Source organism: Vigna unguiculata, chromosome 11 (assembly GCF_004118075.2).
Source record: "Vigna unguiculata cultivar IT97K-499-35 chromosome 11, ASM411807v1, whole genome shotgun sequence".
Lineage (NCBI taxonomy): Eukaryota > Viridiplantae > Streptophyta > Magnoliopsida > Fabales > Fabaceae > Vigna > Vigna unguiculata.
Window position 1 is genome coordinate 24,329,318 of NC_040289.1, and position 22,154 is coordinate 24,351,471.

Here is a 22,154-nt window from a genome sequence, read left to right on the forward strand (position 1 = left end):
ATTTATGTAATTGTGCATTGTATGATAAGCCTGAATGCCTAGTTATGCTTTTTTTGGACTATATTGAGTTTCTGGAAATTTTCCAGAAACCGCCTAGCGGGCCTTCAAAGTCGTCAAGCGACTCATGTTGAAACCACCCAATTTTTTTGTTTCTGTTAAGAACCACCTGGCGGTAAAAGAACTGTCGTTAGGTGATGCGTGGATATGTGGAATAGGTGTGTATATATATATATATATATATATATATATATATATATATATAGATGTGTGATTGATGAGTATGTTTTTGGTAGTACTTGTTGAGTCATGTTGAATCTATAAATCTATATATGTTAGCTTGAATGTATGATGTTATAAGTATGTGAAAATGGCCACTATTGATGATTGGATAGTTATGCGAAACTTGATTTTTGGGATAAGATATTAGATACGGGAATTATTGTAGGTGTTGAATGATATGATATATGTTTGATTTGAATACAAGTGTAAATATGTATTTCATATCTATATGATTGTGAATATGATGTGCTTAAGTGTGATTGGGCCATGTTAGGATAATTGGATATGTGGTTTGGATGCTCTGGTTGACGTGCGGTTTTTGGGGTCATTAAAACCTGTCTTAGGGTCATTACTGGTGTTGTGCCTAGCGGCACGGGGCACACCGCTAGGCGATAACATGTTGAGATTGCCAAGCGGTCTGCGCTATAATGTCGCCTAGCGGCGCTTAGGCACCGTTAGGTGATAGCGTAGAGAGCAGTGTGTTCTGTTGGCATATGTTTTACGTGTTTGTGATGTTGGGATTGGACCAAGAGATGCTTGATTGTGTCATGAGTGGGTAGGTTCATGGCTGGTGGTGAACATGTGATAATATGAGCGGGGAGGTTCATATTATGATACTCTCGTGTGAGGATACGAGTGAGGAGGTTTGTATGTTCTGAGCTCACACTTGAGGATTGCTACGAGCGGGAAGGTTCGTAGTTGTTGGATCACGTGTCTTGGACTACGGGCAGGGAGGTCCGTAGAGTTGGACTACGAGCAGGGAGGTTCGTAGAGGCAGGACCACGAGCGGGCAAGTTCGTGGAAGCATGTATATCTTGGGTCCATGGTCAAGTATTGGTATGATGTGCATGGAATAGTAGGTTTAGGTGCATAATAAGACATAGAGTCTTACATGACTCGTGGCTTGTTTCTTTGGATGTGCGTGGTCTATAAGGCTTTGGGTGATATCTTAAGGATGGACTTTGTTGTGGCATTCCTTGAGTTGTGGCTCAGGATAGAGGGTAAACACATGACATTCCTTAAGTTGTGGCTTAGAATGACATCCCTTGAGTTGGGGCTCGGGATGGCGGATGGGCACGGGCATTCCTTTAGTTGTGGCTTAGATTGGGGAGTGTTGTCGGTATGAGTGTTGGAGTTGTGGCTCATACGGATGGGTCCAGAAAGATTGCCCTCTTCGATGTTAGTCAACGAGTTTGGTAGTCTTGGAACAAATACGAACTATAGTTCGTATTAGGAACTCTACCTGGCGTTATGGAGTGTGGTCTGTAGCAGGTTTCTTGTGCGTGTTCTAAGAGTTGTGGCTTGTAGGTGGAAGCAACAAAGGGTATCTTGAGGTTATCATCTAAAGACGTAGAACATGGATAACATGGTAGTGGCCGTGTGGTATGGAATCAAAGGATTGAGTTCTTTTTATGAGTGTATGTATATATATTTGAATTGTATATATAATTTAATAATGTTAGCTCACCCTATCTGCTTGCGTTTGGTGATGATTGTGTAATGCGTTACACGAGAGTATATGATGTTGCAGGTGGTGCTAGTGAGACATAGATCCAGAGCGGGGATGCTTAGGGATTTGATTTTGTTGTTTACTTTAATTACTTCTTAACTTGGATTTTGTTTTCCCAGTTTTGGAAATGTAAACACTTGAAGTTTAAATTATATTGTTTATAAGTGACGATTAAAAAGGATTTTAATTTCCTGTGTTTTGGGAAAGACATTTAATTAAACATGACTTTATTATTCCTTTTATTTTATATTATTTAAAACTTAGTAATATCCGACCGGAATGTTACACACCATAATAAAATCTAGTCACGAGACCCATGGAATTACGCTAATCACATACGCCACTATAGAATCTACTCACGAGACCCATGAAATTTCGCCAAACACATACACCACCGTAGAATGTTCTCATGAAACCCATGGAATTATGCCATAAACATACTTTACTTCATCATACTTATTCCATACAACTTAACTCATCACATCAAAACACATAACAACATTGGTCGTCAACCATTCATAATTCACAACACAACAACATGCCTCCTTCACATTTCACATCATGCCTTTCAAATAAAAAGTACACCCCCAAATGGTTCATATGCTTTTACCGAGTCCCAAATTAATATGCACATTCTCACACAAGTATTTAAAGATGCAAAATGGCAACTTAATAACATAGGTACAACTATTTAGGGATTTAGAAATTAAATTCTAGCTTGTGGAAAACTCCCAAAATTATGTTCTTACATTCAAATTAAAGATAATGGGATTACATTAATAGGAGAATTGTAGAAAAGGATTTGCATCAAACAAGAATCAAAGGTCAAAGATATCAACATTCTAATCTAAAGGTGTAAGATTTGGAAAAATTTAGAATAAATAGAAATCATTGGAAGGAATTAATGACTTTATTAAGATTGTTAATTTATTTAATTTACTGAATTATGAAATATTGGGATAATTATTTAAGTGATTTAATTTGTGGTTTTATTTATTTTAATTATTTTATTTAGTTATATTATGCAGAGGATATATGTTTATATATTAGTAATGTGCATAATATCAAGATTGAACATTTAATTTATCATTGGCAAGGGCATAGGTACGAATCTTGGATGGCCAAATATATCTTATATACTTGTTAAGATTTTTCTTTCTCTCTCTTCCGTGTCATTAAATTCATGTGCATGGCTATTAAAAGCCACTCTCTACATTCACATTTGATATAGTATTATATATATATATATATATATATGGTTGTTTCTTTTGTTAATCTCTGTAGGTACAAAATCCATTTTTTATCTTTTGAAAATCTTTGTTAGCATAAAATAAATTGCCAAGAATATTATATTTATCCTCTAGAATATTAATAGAAAAATATTAGGGATGTAGTAATTATAGATTAAAAGATAGGATTTTAAGAGAGGGGATAAAATACTTTACGGTTTCTAAAATGTGCAAATAGAGCTAAGGAGAGAAGACAACAAAAGTTTAACATTAAAAAGAACCTATGAAGAACGGAGGAGGCTGTGAAAGAAACTGTATCGGAGAAAGTAATCCAGGTAGGGGAAGTTACATCTTATTTTCGTTTTTGCTCTCTTGTTGTTTCTGTTATGTATGAACACACCACAATGATTGAATGCTTTCTTATTTTCTTTCACAATTGCTATGGTTTCCTGGTATATTGATTACGTTAAACATATAAGTGTGAGGGGTGGGTTCTTCTTGATTCTCTATGGATGTGTTGCATGAATCATATAGAAAGAAACCTAGGACTACATGAGGTTTTGTAATTCTTTCTTTCGTTCTTCTTTTGTCCACATCGATGGTTTCTAGAATGCATTTTGGAGTATTGGGTTTGCATTGGTTGGTGGCTTTGACGAAGAGGGCTCGCGCTCCACGTTTGTGATGGTAGAACAAAAGCTGCGATAGTGTACACAGTACGTGGGTTTCGACTTCATGTTTTATTGTTATTTTCGGTGCAGTTTTGATACGTGAATATTAATGCACAGTTTGTGGTTTCCATTATTGCGGGGTTGAGTCACATGCATGCATGGAATCATTGGGTCGTTTAGGAGGGAATGTAGGAGTATTTTCTCTTTATTATTTTCTCTGCAATTGAGTTTACGTAATAGCTTCTTCCTTAGATGGTAGAGTATTATAATCATTCTCCCTTCTCTTTCTTTTAGATTATAGAAGTGCTTGGACCTTAACAAGGTGGGGCCCAACTTTTGGGTTTCATTAGTAGGATATAAGATGGTGCAGTGGTTGGTTAAGGATAGTTTTGTTTTTATTGGTTCAATGTATGCTGCAGCTTTGTCATTCTTTTTACCACATATGAACTTGTTTTACTCCTTTGGTTCAACATTTGTTGTAGTAGGTTCACTTAGGTAGTTTTGTTTCTTTATTTTCTCTCACCACATGTGTACATGGTTTGGTTGGTTCTGTATATCATAGGTTTTGATGATTGGGGAGAGATATATGGATGAGCACATTTATGAGTGTGGGCAGTATGGGTTTCACGATTTGTTAAGTTGCAGTGCATGTTTGCCATATATTTTAGTGAGGTCAAGGATGTGTAACCTTTGATGGGATGATTAGACGTGAAGCATTGCACGTTCTCTTTTCACTTTTAATGTGTCAAGACCTATTTATCTTGAACATAAATTGTTTTATGAAAGCAAAACTATTCCAATTTAATTTACACATGTGGGGCCCAATAGGAGTTGTCAAATGTCACGTTTCTTTCTCACCATAGACATAGTCTTTCTCTTTCCTTAGGCTTATGAAAAATGAGGTTTTCCTTTCTTCTTATTTTATGTGCTGCAGTGGGGTTTTGGTATTGGAAGGAATGATGTGATGGTGTATATTTTGTTGGCAATATGTAATTTTCATGTGTTGCATGTTGAAAGCTGTTGGTGAAATTAAGTGTTGTGTGAGGTTTACCGTACCTAGAGACCCAGTGAAGACTCTCTCGCCTGTGTGAAGCAATGGAAAGGGGTCTTCTACGCCAGTGTGAAGTCGTGAAAGAGGATTCATCTGAGTGTTGTACTCTCTCGCCTGTGTGAAGCAATGAGAAGGGGAAAGATGTTTCACCTTATTTAGGCTCGTTGTGAGTATAGTGCCTGGTGTGCGATGCAGTGATATTTTTACTCATAATTCCTTGAGGAATAAGGGAGACAGACTGGCTGCGATAACGGGACACATCGAACCGTCTATTTCTAGGAAACTAGATGTTTTGTGGGGTAAAAGGCCACAGAAAACAAAAGCTTGATTATGATTATTATGTTTAAGGATTTGGGATGAATGTGATAGTTTGTTGGTTTGATATGGTTGTTTGGATGTTGGGGGTTGTGTGTTCAAAATAAAGTTTGATTGTGATCTTAATGCTTAAGTGTTACTTGAATGAGATGTTGAGTATTATTTGTCGTGTTTTATTTACTAAATTCTTTTATATATCATTGTTTATGGTTAGCTTACCCCTATTTGTTTGTTTGTGTGTTTGTTGTATGTGTGATGATCGTCTAACATGTGTGTTATACGGGAGCATATGATATTGCAGATAATTTTTACATGGAGTAGATTGACGAGAGGCTGGGATGGACTCGGGAGTTTTTATAATTTATTTAGTTGTTTTAAATCAGATACTAATAACTATGTAAATTTTTTTTTTGCAATTGTTATTCGAATTTTTTTGACAAAGTGACGTTTTGAACTTTGTAATTTAAATCAAATTAAAAGTTTTTTTATTAGTACATTTTCAATGATAATCCTTTTCCGCTAAACACGATAATTTTCTAACTTTCCGTGACATCCCAAAATTGGGGTGTTACAAAGGGAACCTTACAAGAAAAACTACTCTCACTACAGACTTCAAATTCAAGATCTGACCGGTTTAAGTAAGGAACTTTGTGTCTAGGACCCACGGTTAAAATTTTAGCTCGATGCTATGGTTATTGTTACCGGAATCTTCATTTTACGAAGAGGGCACATAGCAGGAAACTAGGTTGCACCCAACGATAGGAATTGACGCTCAACTCAGGAAGTTAGGGGGTTCCCTATCAAAGTGGCATTCAGAGGTAAAAATACAGCTCAACACTTTGTCATGAGAATCCTCTATGACATGAAAACAAATGAAGGTTGGAGTTCAATAACCGCTTGTACCGCTCAACGCCCACTCATACTGTGCATCGCCTACTTGTACCGCTCAGTTCCATGACAACAAAGATGAAAATGACAACATTTTAGCTTGCTCAACTACATAAATTGGTACCTTTCACTTTTTCTTCAATTTTAATTATTCCAAAACACTTCCCAATTAGTACTAATCTACTCAATTGTTCAATCTAAAATGCTCTCATCCAAACTCATATCATAACAAATCAACAATCAAAAACATTCAATTCAACATATATTAAATACATATGTTATAACATATTCAAAATTTTAATATCAACAAAGTACAAAATCAAGTGATGACCAAAGAACTAAAGTTTTCATAACACTAAAAAGTGACGACAAACACTTTAAACATTCACATTTTATTATCCAATCATTGTCACATATACCCATACTGAGATAAACAGTTCAAATTCAACAAACATAATTAGCTTCCCTAACCTTTAGAAGATAACCCAACAACTCGAAGAGCCCCAAACGTCCATCAAATTCGCAAACCTCTGCCTCAACCCAAAATTAGAATTTGTTTAGGTAGACTTAAGAGTTTTTCACGGTGAACACAACGCCAACCTCTGATTACAAAGAAGTTGAACTTTGAGTGAGAAATTGTAGGGAGAGGATTGAAGTTGTAGGGAAATATGTTTAGGGAAGAAAGGGTTATGTGTTTTTCACTTCATAGTGGTAGTGTTTTTGGTCTTTTAAAAGAGTTGTTTACATTTTCAAAGGGTTTTACATATTTTAAATACAAAATTATATCTATACGTAAAATTGCATTACATATGGATATTTTTTTTATGTAACAAAAAATGAGTTTCTACCTAAACTTCTTTATGTAAAATCTGTATGTAATGAAGACATACCTTTTATACATAATTTACATACGAATTTTAAATTAGTAAAATATTAAAAAAAGTTAAATTTTTAAATTAACAGTTTTTTCGTTCCTATGGGTGTGTTCTTTCATTTGCTCTCTTGTTTGAAGCCATTTTCCTATTGCTCAACTCACTATCGCTCACTTATAGTGCCATTTTCGTTGCTCACTCCCTCTGTTTGTCATGTTCTGCACTCTCTTGCTCACTTACTTTCATTGGCGTTGACGAATCAATGTCAAGTCAGGGCTTTATCGATGTTGACGAGTGAACTTGGTGATAATGGATTTTTCTTTTATGTTGTTTCATTGGTTTCTCCTTGTCACCCACCTCTGTTCTTTATAGTTTGAAAGTCCCCATTTTTGAAACCCTAGGTTGGTTTGTTCCAAATAGAAAAGAGCAAATCCATGTTCAATCGTCGTTTGCACAAGTGAATTTGTAATTTTTCTATCTCTTTCTCTGTGTTAACTAAGATGAACAGATGAATTAAGAATAATTTTTTACCTACAAAGGGTACTATATGATGCAGGTAAAGAGGTATGAGAGAAGTATTGCGTGAGAAATAAAAGTTGACGAGGACAACTCTTATGCTTCTTTTAATATGTAGGTCCATTCTTATATATTAGTGATTTGAGGGAATCTATAAGTTTAATTTTTCTCTATAAATGCTATATTAATATATAAGGTGGTGCGGTAACACTATGTATGTTGTTTTCTTTAAATATTATAAGAAGTGCTACTATGCAAGTTGCAGAGGTTGGAGGTGTGATGGGGTTGAAAAAAAGAAGAGATTGTTTGTTTGTGAGTGTATTGGAAGATGAAATGAGAAGCGAAGATGTGAGTGAGACATCATCTAATTATTGCTTTGAGAGTGTGTTGAAGGCAAGTTTCTCAAGTTTAGAATATGGTAGAAGAATATGGGTATTGAATATGGTGTCTTTCTTATCCAACAGGTCAATAAGATTATGACACTTTTATACCATGACAAAGTAATGAGATTGAGCCAAGATCAATAAAGTTTGTTTGAGTGATATGAGAAGTTTGTAAATTTTCTTTTTCTTTTCTTTTAATTGGATTGTTCACTATAAACTTTAACCTCTGATTTGAAATGTTTCCAGATAGCTCTAAAAACGTCTTCAAATGTTGGTTCTTGAGTAGCTTTGCAGATTGTCAAAGTTCTCAACCTAGAGCCGTGAAATGCGCTAAATATTTGGAATATTGATTTGCTTTATGGTCATTTCAATCAGAAACACCTGGATTTTCTCTTCATTTCCCTCAAACCAAGACTCAAATCTGCATGGGTTCATTTGGTTGAGAACTAGGAGTGGGAGGTGTATAGTGTTCCTCCTCTTGTTGAGTACGAAGAAGTTGATGTTTACGCATAGTAATTTGGTTTGTCTAATTGCTAAAAATGATGGATGTAAATGCTAATGCATGAATGCAATATTTATATTTCAACACATTGGATGCAAAATAAGCCAGTTTATTTATGCAGAGTTATTTCTTTAATGTAGTCAATGCAATCAATGCAAGATTTTAATGGACAAGATCCAAAGTATCATCATAACTCATTGTAGTTCAAAGGGTTTTATGAGAGTATCAATCAAATAATATCATGTAAGATGCATGCATATTAGAACCATGCATGCTTTCATATTAGTTCCAAGGGTTTTATGAGAGTATCAATCAAATTTGTTAATTATCGACAAAAAAATACCGACGGATATTTATCCGTATGTAACTATAATTTATCGACGGATTTAGCGATGGATCTTAAGCGGGAAAAATACCGACGAATTTTTCTGTCGGTAATAACACAAGAGACAACTGGTGATGGATTTATCCGTCGGTAAAGTTTTCATGCAATTACCGACGGATTAGTCCACCAGTAAGTCCGCAGATTAAACTTTAAAAAATCAGAAACCCTTTCCCCCCATTTTGTAAAACTCAGTTCATCTCCTCCAAAACGCATCAGTGAGATCGCGCTGCTCTTGTTGCCGCCATTATTGCCACTCTTAATCGCCACCGTGCCACTTCCAATCTTCGCCGTGACGGCCTTTTTCCGGTAACATTGTTGATGTCCTCCCCCCATTGCAAAACTCAGTTCTTCTTCTCCAAATGCATCACTGAAGTCGCCACTACTGTTGCCGCCCATTGCTACTGCCACTGTCGCTGCCGTGCCACTCCCAATCGTCGCCGTGACGGCCTCCTTCTAGTAATGTTGTTGTTAGCTTGTGTTCGACTTTCGGGATCTGCTCTGACGTCGATAGAGAAGTAGGGTATGGAGTTTTGTTGCTCGAGCAATCATCCAAGCTTTTAATTCATCCTTACCAATCATTTTTTTATGATAGTTGCTTCCATCTTTGTGGCGAGAGGAATTTGAATTGGGCTTCCGCGTGAGTGGGGGTTTCTGCACAGAAGGGGTTGTTGTGGAAGGAGGGTGCTCTGTTTGGTGCTGCTCCGGTCGTTGAGGCGCTCCGGCGTTCGAGGTGCTCTGACCGTGGGGGGAACCACTGGATTTGGTGTTGTTGGGCTGTCGTGGAGGTAACACCCGTATTCCTTTCATTTTTCTTCCTACTGAAGTGCATCTGAATTGAATGATAGAGCATGTTGTTGTTGATTTGAAGCTTAATTTTATGATAATTATCATCACCAATCCTTAATAATTGTTTAGATAGACTTCATTTTAACTAACCAATGTAAAAGTCCATATTTTACACATATTTTTGTATGAAAAGGGTTGTGGCTAATTGATATGTGATCTAAACTTTTGACCTAAAGGGTGAAAAAGAAAAAGAAGAATGCAAATGTAGTGATCCAATCTGCAGATAGGTTTATTGAGGATGTAATAATTACAATATACTTATATATTGAGATATAGAAATTGGTTCTGTGTTATTGAAACACTACCCCCACATGAGTTAGTGGAACAATTTGAAAAGCAACATCATCTTTGTATATAGATGCATGTATTTTGGACTCCATTGTTTTGGTGAATGGAAAACTAGAATGTGAAAAGTAGTGAATTTTGATATATTTGTGATTGGAATTAATGATCTGATTTAGCTAGCTAACATCTTCATTCCTTATTTATCATATTTTTTTGGTTTTGTTTTTCGTCCTTTCCATTGCCCATTAGGGTTTTGACTAGGCAAACTCGAATTACGTTGTTAATTATGAGTTGTGATCTTTTCTCCACCTTTCTTTTGTTAATTAAAACTTGTTCAGTTAGTTTTATAATAGTTATATGCACTAGTGTACTTAATTTCTAAATTTTTGCAGTTTTAGCATAGTTTAGTGATAGTTTTAGATGTTAAGGACCTAGATTTCGAGTTGTTGTTTTTAGTCGTGTGAGTTGTTTTGTAGTCATATTTTGGCATTAGAAACTTGTGTGGATAGTTAGATTAAAGTTGCATAGGTTAGGGTAGTACATGCACATAGAAAATACTTAATTTAGTAGACTAGTCTTGGTTTTAGGTAGTGATTTTATGTAAATCTCTTCGGAGGCAGTTTGTGTGTTAGGATTAAGTTTTCTTAAGTTTTCTTAAGTTTTCTATCCACTTCTACCCCTGATTTAGCATAACCATAATTTTTAGCCTAGTTTTAGTGTCTTTTTAAAGGTTTTAGGTAGTAAAAGTTTGAGTTTTAGGTAGGATTTCAGTTTTGAGTTATTTCTTAGGTTCCTTTTGTCATTTTAAGTTTGTTGAGTAGGTTCTTGGTACTGTTTTTACCAGTTTTCATAGTTGTTATATTAGAGCAAAAATGCAAAAAGTCAACTCATGGTCAACTTAGGCACCTTTCATCCAATTTAGTGCTTATTTTGGCCACTATTTCAGCTGCATTTTCTACCATGGGATCACTGTTTCTGCATCAAACTAAGCCACAAAGTTAGTCACTCTAATTCAATTAGAAAAACCTTAACTAAGTTGTGAGTGGTAGACTACTTATGCATAAACTAAGTCACAGAAGTTAGCCTCCACATATGAACTTTCGTGTTTCATGTTATTCCTCACTTTGGCCTAAGTTTTCATCATTCTTATACTAATAAGATTGTGTTTGCATCATTGCTTAACAATTCCTTTACTAATTTTGTAGTCTTAGCTCATTTTAGCGAATTTCTAGTTCTTTTTTTGGGTTTTGACTAGCCAAACTCGAATTACCTTGTTAATTCTGAGTTGTGATATTTTCTCCATCTTTCTTTTGTTAATTAGAACTTGTCCAAGTAGTTTTATAATAGTTATATGCACTAGTGTACTTAATTTCTAAATTTTTGTAGTTTTAGCATAGTTTAGTGGTAGTTTTAGGTGTTAAGGACCTAGATTTTGAGTTGTTGTTTTTAGTCGTGTGAGTTGTTTTATAGTCATATTTTGACATTAGAAACTTGTGTGGATAGTTAGATTAAAGTTGCATAGGTTAGGGTAGTACATGCACATAGAAAAGACTTAATTTAGTAGACTAGTCTTGGTTTTAGGTAGTGATTTTGTGTAAATCTCTTCGGAGGCAGTTTATGTGTTAGGATTATGTTTTTTTAAGTCATTTTAAACTTGTCTAGGTAGTTTCTATCCACTTCTACCCATGATTTAGCATAACCATAGTTTTTATGTTAGTTTTAGTGTCTTTTTAGCGGTTTTAGGTAGTGAAAGTTTGAGTTTAAGGTAGGATTTCAATTTTGAGTTATTTCTTAGGTTCCTTTTGTCATTTTAAGTTTGTTGAGTAGGTTCTTGGTGTTGTTTTTACCAGTTTTCATAGTTATCATATTAGAGCAAAAATGTAAAAAAGTTAACTCATGGTCAACTTCGCAAGTTTTCATCCAATTAGTGCTTATTTTTGCCACTATTTCAGCTGCATTTTCTACCATGGGATCACTGTTTCTGCATCAAACTAAGCCACAAAATTAGTCACTCTAATTCAATGAGAAAAACATTAACTAAGTTGTGAGTGGTAGACTACTTATGCATAAACTAAGTCACATAAGTTAGCCTCCACATATGAACTTTCGTGTTCCATGTTATTCTTCACTTTGGCCTAAGTTTTCATCATTCTTATACTAATTAGATTGTGTTTGCATCATTGCTTAACAATTCCTTTACTAATTTGTAGTCTTAGCTCATTTTGGTGAATTTGTAGTTCTTTTTTTGGGTTTTCACTAGCCAAACTCGAATTACCTTGTTAATTCTAAGTTCTGATATTTTCTCCACCTTTCTTTTGTTAATTAGAACTTGTCCAAGTAGTTTTGTAATAGTTATATGCACTAGTGTACTTAATTTCTAAATTTTTGCAGTTTTATCATAGTTTAGTGGTAGTTTTAGGTGTTAAGGACCTAGATTTCGAGTTGTTGTTGTTTTTAGTCGTGTGATTTGTTTTGTAGTCATATTTTGGCATTAGAAACTTGTGTGGATAGTTAGATTAAAGTTGCATAGGTTAGGGTAGTACATGCACATAGAAAAGACTTAATTTAGTAGACTAGTCTTGGTTTTAGGTAGTGCTTTTGTGTAAATCTCTTCGGAGGCAGTTTGTGTGCTAGGACTAAGTTTTCTTAAGTCATTTTAACCTTGTCTAGGTAGTTTCTATCCTCTTCTACCCATGATTTAGCGTAACGATAGTTTTTAGCCTAGTTTTAGTGTCTTTTTAGAGGTTTTAGGTAGTGAAAGTTTGAGTTTTAGATAGGATTTCAATTTTGAGTTATTTCTTAGGTTCCTTTTGTCATTTTAAGTTTGTTGAGTAGGTTCTTGGTTCTGTTTTTACCATTTTTCATAGATATCATATTATAGCAAAAATACAAAAGGTCAACTCATGGTCAACTTAGCAAGTTTTCATCCTATTTAGTGTTTATTTTGGACACCGTTTTAGCTACATTTTCTGCCATGGGATCACTGTTTTTGCATCAAACTAAGCCACAAAGTTAATCACTCTAATTCAATGAGAAAAACATTAACTATGTTGTGAGTGGTAGACTACTTATGCATAAAGTTAGCCTCCATATATGAATTTTTGTTTTCCATGTTATTCCTCACTTTGGCCTTAGTTTTCATGATTCTTATACTAATTAGATTATGTTTGCATGATTGCTTAACAATTCCTTTGCTAATTCTGTAGTCTTAGCTCATTTTGGCCAATTTCTAGTTCATTTTTTTGGTTTTGACTAGGCAAACTCGAATTACCTTGTTAATTTTGAGTTGTGATCTTTTCTCCACCTTTCTTTTGTTAATTATAATATGTAACATCCCTAAGGAATATTACTAATTTTTAATAAATAAAATTAAAAATAAAATAAATACCGCATTTAATATAAACTATTTCCCAAAAGCACAGGAAATTTAAAACTTCAATGTATAAGTCATAAAAACCAGAAGTTCATAATTTATAAAACTAAAACAATATTCACATGGCTCCCAAAGGTTTACATCTTTATCTCAAAAACCAAAATAATAACATATAAAAAAAATTCTCGGCTATCCCTCGCTCCGAGTCTAGGTATCTCCTGACCCACCTGTCAAATCATCTGCTCCCGGATAATGAGTTATCCGATCATCGCCACACACACAAAGAAAGGGTGAGCTATGCACAATATATATAAACAAATACATGAAATAAATATGTCACCCATCCCAAAATAACATAATTAAGTATCTCATTATCAAATTACCTAATCATGACCTAATAGTCCTTCATGAGTCATATGCATGAACTAAGTCTTGGGACTCCACTGTGCTCCCACGAAACTAACTCATTTGTGGTCCAACCCTATGAGCCTATCTCGCTCATAGTCCTGCCCTATACACTCCTCGCCTGTAGTAAATCATCCAAGCCTCATAACTTGGACCCTAGCACGCACGCAATCACCATACTATGGACTCCTCGCCCAATAGTAGCCGACGAGAACATAACAGTTCCTTGCCCATTGTGCGTCTGACACATGTAATCACCATACTAAGGACTCCTCGCCCATTAGTAGCCGACGGGAACTCAACCAGTTCCATGCCCATCATGTGTCCAACCACCAAGCACATCCCAGACCCCTATTGGACTTAGTCCATCAAGCCCAAACACCACACCACATGCATGTACATCCTATACCTAGGATAAAGTAGCCAAATCACACACACAAGCACACACAAACATGGAATTTCGCATAAACTCGCTTAAGCTAGGGACTCTCGTCCAAGCTAAACCCTTAGCCTCGCTTAGGCTAATTTACCTCGCCTGAGCGAGCTTAAAACAACAACCTCATCACGTTATCTCGCTTAGGCGAGATCATCTCTCGCCCAAACACCCAATTCAGTCTCGCATGAGCTATAATGCAAGCACACATCCAACTTGATCGCGACATCTTGCTTAGGCGAGACCGTCTCACCTGAGCGAGACCATGGTTCGCTCAAAACCCACAAAACCCCTCGCTTGGACGAGAAGTCGCGCTCAACACGCGCAAACTTCATCACTACCTGGCTTAGGCGAACCTCACTCGCCTGAGCGAGTGTAGGTGTCGCTCAAACCCAATCCTCATCGCCTGAGCGAGAAGCTCGTGTGACAACAGGGTTTGCGTCTCTGCTAATCTCGCCTAGGCGAGCCTGGCTCGCCTGAGCAAGAAATGCAGACTCCTACACTGATCACGCACGCAACAACAGCAACCAAAATACCAATTCACACTTCACTTCATACCAAAACATCTCGTATCGATTGCAGCAAACATACAACATAATTTAAATACAATACCGTCCCCCAACCCTCAAATTTTCACAATAGCACCGTACATAGTGCAAACATCCATCATAATCATACATTTAGGTAAAAAAAAAACACCAATAGAATAGTACCCAAATACCAACCCCTAATTCCTCTCATGGGGAAACACGACATTTCATGGCAAAATAGCATCACAAGCATGCAATATGACCAAAAGCTTACAATTACAGTTCAGCTCCCCTAACCTGTAATTTTGGAATAACATTGAGACAAAGAGGAAGTTCCTTGTTCACCAATACCTTGTTTCAGCCCTTTGCACACCCAATTCAACCTCTCACTCTCCAATTTTGCTCTCCTCTCAAGCTACCACAAAAAAATTGCAGAAACCCTTCTTTTTACCTAAAATTTGCCTTTTATAGGTGCCTTTAAAATGGGTTTTAAAAATAAAACGAAATTGGGCTTTATTGTGGTTTTAATTCCCCTCAAGGTTAATTATTTGGTGGTTTTCCCAACCCTCTTGGCTGCCCCATTCTGCTAGGTTCTCTCTACCTTTCCACATTCATCCCAAGCTAAGTTTAGTAAAAATAAAGGTTAAGTTCCATCTACCAAGGTTTGAACTCGTGACCCTCCACTCATAATGCCAAGCACAACCACTATGCCAATTCACATTTAGTGATACACTCCAATCAATAATAGTTTATATTATCAATTCCATCCTCATACATATTATTAAAAATTAATAATAAAACAACAACACATAATTGACATCCATAGGACTCGAACCCAAGTCCTCTCACACAATAAAAGTACTATCAACCATTTGAGCTAATACTTTTCCACACCACATTAAACCATAATTAATGTCATAAAGGCGCTTCCCACCCGCATTTATTAATTAAGTAATTATTTAATTAATTAATTTTTGCGGGTCTTACAATTCCCCCACCTTTAAAAGTTTTCGTCCTCGAAAATAGGATTTACCAGCAAAGAGGTGAGGATAAGACTTCCTCATGAGGTCCTCCATCTCCCATGTCATCTCCTGGGTTACCTCGTCCCACAGTACCTTCACAGTCTGAATCTCCTTCCCTCTGAGTTGTTTGACTTGAGAATCTAGAATTCTCACCGGTCCAACTCCCAAAGTCATATTCTCACGCACGTGTACATCATCCAGCTCCAGCACATGAGTAGGATCCGCCACGTACTTCCTCAACTGTGATACATGAAAAACATTGTGCAGGTTTGCCAAGTGAGGTGGCAATGCAATCTTGTACGCCACCGATCCAATTCGCCTCGTAATATGATATGGACCGATGAATCGCGGAGTCAACTTCCTCGACTTCAATGCTCTTCCAATACCTGCTGTAGGTGTAACCTTGAGGAACACGTGGTCACCAGCCTCAAACTCGAGTGGCCTCCTCCTCTTATCCGTGTAGGATTTCTGCCGACTCTGAGTTGCACGCATCCGATCTGTATTACCCTTACCTTCTCAGTAGTCTGTTGTAAGAACTCTAGACCAAGTACCACAGACTGTCCATCCTGCTGCCAACACAAAGGTGTCCGACATCTCCTGTCATACAAGGCCTCGTAAGGTGCCATCCCAATGTTGGAATGGTAGCTATTATTATAAGTGAACTCCACCAACGGTAGCACATCACTCCACGTCCCGAGGTGATCCAGAACACATGTTCTCAATAAGTCCTCTAGAGATTGTATGGTTTTCTCAGACTGGCCATCAGTCTGAGGATGATATGCCGAGCTCATTCTCAACTGATCTCCCAAGGTATTCTGCAACGACTACCAGAACCTCGAGGTAAATCTCGGATCTCTATCTGATATGATACTCGCAAGCACACCATGTAATCTGACTATTTCCCTGACATACAGCTCTGCCAGTTTATCTAGAGACATCTTCTGATTAATGGGTACAAAGTGTGCGCACTTCGTCAATCTATCCACTATTACCCATATGGAATCATGCCCCCTCACTGACCTTGGTAGATGCGTAACAAAATCCATGGAAATACTGTCCCATTTCCACTGAGGAATCTCAAGAGGCTCCAACGTACCACCTGGCCTCTGGTGCTCGATCTTCACTTTTTGGCCCACTAAGCAAGATGCTACATAATCTGCCACATCAGTTTTCATGCCAGTCCACCAAAAAGTCCCCTTCAAGTCCTTATACATCTTAGTCATACCTGGATGTATGCTAAGACGACTCTTATACCCTTCATCCAAGAGCATCTTCCTCAATACCTGACTGTTGGGTACACATACCCTCTCTCTGAAACGCAGATGCCATCTCTACCCATCCTGAAGTCCTTTCTCTTCTTTGTGCCCAACTCACTAATGATATGTTGCAGTTCCTTATCCTTACCCTGTTCTACCCAAACCTCATCCAGAAACTCATTAGTGATCCTCAACATGCTGCACTGTATGTGACCTGCCTCCATATCTAATCCCAGATTCATATCTTGCAGCTTCTCTATCAATTCTAACTCTTTAATCATCATGGTCGACACATGAGCTTTCTTCCTACTCAGAGCGTCTGCTACAACATTAGCCTTACTAGGGTGGTATAACAGCTCAAAGTCGTAATCCTTCAGATATTTAATCCAGCGCCTCTGCCTCATATTCAATTCCTTCTGATCAAACAAGTATTTCAAACTCTTGTGATCATTGAATACCTGAAATTGTGCCCTATACAAGTAGTGCCTCCATGTTTTTAAAGCAAAACCACCGTCGTTAATTCCAAGTCGTGTGTATGATAGTTTTTCTCATGTACCTTCAGCTGCCGAGATGCATAAGCAATAGGTTGTTTCTCCTGCATCAACACACAACCTAGACCCTGGTATGAAGCATCACAGTACACCTCAAACGTCTTGGTTGTGTCAGGAATAGCTAGTACAGGTGCAGTGGTTAATCTCAGCTTCATGTCCTCAAAATAAACTTCACACTCGTTTGTCCAAGAAAACGGCTGGTCCTTCCTGGTGAGTTGAGTCAATGGAATCACCATCTTGGAGAATCCTTCCACAAAACGCCTGTAATAACCAGCCACGCCCAAGAAGCTTCTCACCTCAGTAACTGTCTACGGTCTCTCCCACTTCACCACTGTCTCAATCTTCGCTGGGTCCACCGCTATTCCTTGGGCTGAGATTACATGGCCCAAGAACTGTACCTCCTCCAGCCAAAACTCACACTTCGACAACTTCCCATATAATTTATGCTCTCTGAGAATTCCCAACACCACTCTCAGATGCTCTATGTGTTCATCCCGACTCTTTGAATATATCAGTATGTCGTCAATAAACACGATCATAAACTGATCCAAGTACGGTCGGAATATTCTGTTCATGTAGTCCATGAAAATAGCAGGAGCATTTGTCACCCCGAACGACATCACTACATACTCGTAATGCTTGTAGCATGACCTGAACGCCGTCTTCTACACATCCTCTGGTTTGACTAAGATCTGATGATATCCAGACCTCAAGTCAATCTTAGAGAATACTGCGGCTCCCCTCAGCTGATCCAACAGATCATCTATCATCGGTAGTGGATACTTATTCTTTATGGTCAGCTTATTCAACTGACGGTAGTCAACGCACAACCTCGAACTGTCGTCCTTTTTCTTTACTAGCAGTACCGATGCTCCCCAAGGCGATGCGCTCGGCCGGATGAACTTCTTCTCAAGCAAATCTTCTATTTGCTTCTTCAACTCAGCCAACTCTGCTAGGGCCATTCTATAGGGCGCCATGGACACTGGGCCAACTCCAGGGAAAAGATCGATGGTGAAATCCACATCCCAACTCGGTGGCAACTCTGGTATTTCATCTGGAAACACATCAGCATACTCCTCCACTCCTGGAATCACACTGATCTTCTCGGCAGTGCTATTCTTCTCTGTATGAGCCACTATCATAAAGTAGGTGGCTTCGGCTTCTACTTCGTTTATCGCCCTTTGAGCCGAGATTAGCTTCAATCCCTCATGTTCTGGGAATACCAAACTGCACCGTCCACAATCAATTATGATGTGATTGTTAGACAGCCAGTCCATCCCCAAGATTACATCCAGTCCCTCCAAAGGCAAGCACACCAAGTTTACCTTGAATTTGCGACCTGCCACTTCCATTGAACACCCAACACAGACTTAACTGGTAACCACTTGACCTGATGAGGGAGTTGAAACAAGCAACTCACACCCCAAATCGCGTTTCTCCAAATTCAATCTTCCCACACACGCATTAGCAATGAAAGAATGTGTTGCTCCAGAATCGAAAAACACCAAAACTATCTAACCCAATAGTAAGCATGGTTCTAGAATGAGATTACCTGATTTAGTAGCCTTTGTGGAGGTCAATGCAAAGACCCGACCAACCGCTCTAGCTCTCTCTGTTGGCGATGCTACTGGTTTCTTCAAACCAGGACTCTTCTTTTCTAGGCAATTGTTGGCGAAGTGTCCCGATTTGTCGCATATAAAGCACTTGCGACGGTCGCCTGACCCTCCTACTCCGCCTGCCAACTAAGGACAGTTCCTCTTCAGATGGGGTCCACCACACTAGTAGCAAAGAGAGACGCTGGGATGTCTGTGGTCTGCTATAAGGCTTTTTCATCTGCCTAGCCTCAGCGACATTTTTCTGATGTTGGCTCACAACTAGACCAGGGCCATTCTCAAGGTGCTCCGCACTCTTGGCCTGTTCCACCAAGACAGGAAACCTTCTCTCTCTCAAAGGAGTTACCACCCTCTTCAACTCAAGTCTGAGTCCTCGCTCAAACATTAAGCATTTCCACTCCTCGGTGATGTTCTGTGAGGAATACCTCGCCAAGTGCTCAAATTTGTTAACATACTCCTGCACTGTTATGTCTCCTTGCTGCAATGCCAGGAATTCAGCCTCCCTGTCCTGTCTTGTTGTATCTGGAAAGTACTTCTCCAGGAAACGAGTCTTGAAGTTGGCCCAAGACACTAGTAATTCCCTAGTCTCCATCTGTTGTTGCATGCCTACCCACAAATATTCAACATCCTCATTCAGCAGGTAAGTAGCGAACAACAACTTCTGCTCATCTTCGCAGTTCATCACTTTGAAGATCTTCTCACATTTGCGGAGCCATGCATCCACTTCATCAGGGGAGGCCTTGCCAGTGAACTCAGCTGGCTTGTGGCGCAAGAAGTCCTCCACGGTCGGCACCCTGATTGGTGCAATCGTCGTCTTAGGCTGCGTTGCTACTAGTGGCTGCATCGCATCCACCATCCGATGAATCGCCTTAGTGATGTCATCAGCACCACTACTCCTCCTCCTCTTGTTAGCAGCCATAACCTGGATACGCCACATTACAACTGTTAAATATCAGTCGCTTAGTCAAACAAAACCACACACATCTTTTCAACATTCAACACACAAACATGCAACAAACAACCACATCGATAAGCTCACTCCCCACTAGCCCCAAAATATTTAAAAATATTTTCAAAACTTTTGCTCTGATACCAACTGTAACATCCCTAAGAAATATTACTAATTTTTAATAAATAAAATTCAAAATAAAATAAATACCGCATTTAATATAAACTATTTCCCAAAAGCACGGGAAATTTAAAACTTGAATATATAAGTCATAAAAATTAGGAGTCCATAATTTATAAAACTAAAACAATATTCACATGGCTTCCAAAGGTTTACATATTTATCTCAAAAACCAAAATAATAACATATAAACAAAATTCCCGGCTATCCTCGCTCCGAGTTTAGGCATTTCCTGGCCCACCTGTCAAATCATCTCCGAGTTTATTCGATCATCGCCACACACACAGAAAGGGTGAGCTATGCACAATATATATATATATATATATATATATATATATATATATATATATATATATATATATATGTAAATAAATACATGAAATAAATATGCCACCCATCCCAAAATAACATAATTAAGTATCTCATTATCAAATTACCCAACCATGACCTCATAGTCCTTCCTGAGTCATATGCATGAACTAAGTCTTGGGACTCCACTGTGCTACCACGAAACTAACTCATTCGTGGTCCAACCCTATGAGCCTATCCCGCTCATAGTCCTGCCCTACAGACTCCTCGCCTGTAGTAAATCATCCAAGCCTCATAACTTGGACCCTGGCACGCACGCAAGCACCATACTATGGACTCCTCGCCAAATAGTAGCCGACAGGAACATAACAGCTCCTTGCCCATCGTGCGCCCGAAACATGTAATCACCATACTAAGGACTCCTCGCCCATTAGTAGCCGATGGGAACTCAACCAGTTTCATGCCCATCATGTGTCCAACCACCAAGCATATCTCAGACCCCTATTGGATTTAGTCCTTCAAGCCCAAACACTACACCACATGCATGTACATCCTATACCTAGGATAAAGTAGCCAAATCACACACACAAGCACACAAACATGGAATTTCGCATAGGCTAAACCCTCAGCCTCACTTAGGCTAATTTACCTCGCCTAAGCGAGCTTAAAACAACAACCTCATCACTTTATCTCGCTTAGATGAGATCCTCTCGCCTAGGCGAGATCATCTCTCTCCCAAACACCCAATTCAGTCTCTCTTGAGCTATAATACAAGCACACATCCAACTTGATCGCGACATCTCGCTTAGGCGAAACCGTCTCGCCTGAGCGAGACCCTGGTTTGCTCAATACCCACAAAACCCCTCGCCTAGACGAGAAGTCGCGCTCAACACGCGTAAACTTCATCACTACCTCGCTTAGGCGAACCTCACTCGCTTGAGCGAGTGTAGGTGTCGCTCAAACCCAATCCTCATTGCCTGAGCGAGAAGCTCGTGTGCAACAGGGTTTGCGTCTCTACTAATCCCGCCTAGGCGAGCCTAGCTCGCTTGAGCGAGAAATGCAGACTCCTACACTGATCACACATGCAACAACAGCAACCAAAATACCAATTCACACTCCACTTCATACCAAAGCAGCTCGTATCGATTGCAACAAACATACAACATAATTTAAATACAATATTGTCCCCCAACCCTCAAATTTTCACAGTAGCAGCGTACATAGTGCAAACATCCATCATAATCATACATTTAGGTAAAAAAAAAACACCAATAGAATAGTACCCAAATACCAACCCCTAATTCCTCTCATGGGAAACGCGAAATTTCATGGCAAAACAGCATCACAAGGATGCAATATGACCAAAAGCATACAATTACAATTCAGCTCCCCTAACCTGTAATTTTGGAATAAGATTGATACAAAGAGGAAGTTCCTTGTTCACCAATACCTTGCTTCAGCCCTTTGCAAACCCAATTCAACCTCTCACTCTCCAATTTCGCTCTCCTCTCAAGCTACCACAAAACAATTGCAGAAACCCTTCTTTTTACCTAAAATTTGCCTTTTATAGGTGTCTTTAAAATGGGTTTTAAAAATAAAACGACATTGGGCTTTATTGTGGTTTTAATTCACCTTCAAGGTTAATTATTTGGTGGTTTTCCCAACCCTCTTGGCTGCCCCATTCTGCTAGGTTCTCTCTACATTTCCACATTCATCCCAAGCTAAGTTTAGTAAAAATAAAGGTTAAGTTCCGTCTACAATGGTTTGAACTCGTGACCCTCCACTCATAATTCCAAGCACAACC

The 22,154-nt window shown here is 38.4% G+C and overlaps 1 protein-coding gene across 1 annotated transcript; it reads right to left on the reverse strand.

Annotated features, from left to right (window-relative positions):
- Nucleotides 1-18,901: 18,901 nt before the first annotated feature.
- Nucleotides 18,902-19,849, reverse strand: LOC114170273. The gene has a single exon (XM_028055757.1). The coding sequence runs from the start codon at nt 19,847-19,849 to the stop codon at nt 18,902-18,904; it is 948 nt and encodes a 315-aa protein (XP_027911558.1).
- Nucleotides 19,850-22,154: the final 2,305 nt, after the last annotated feature.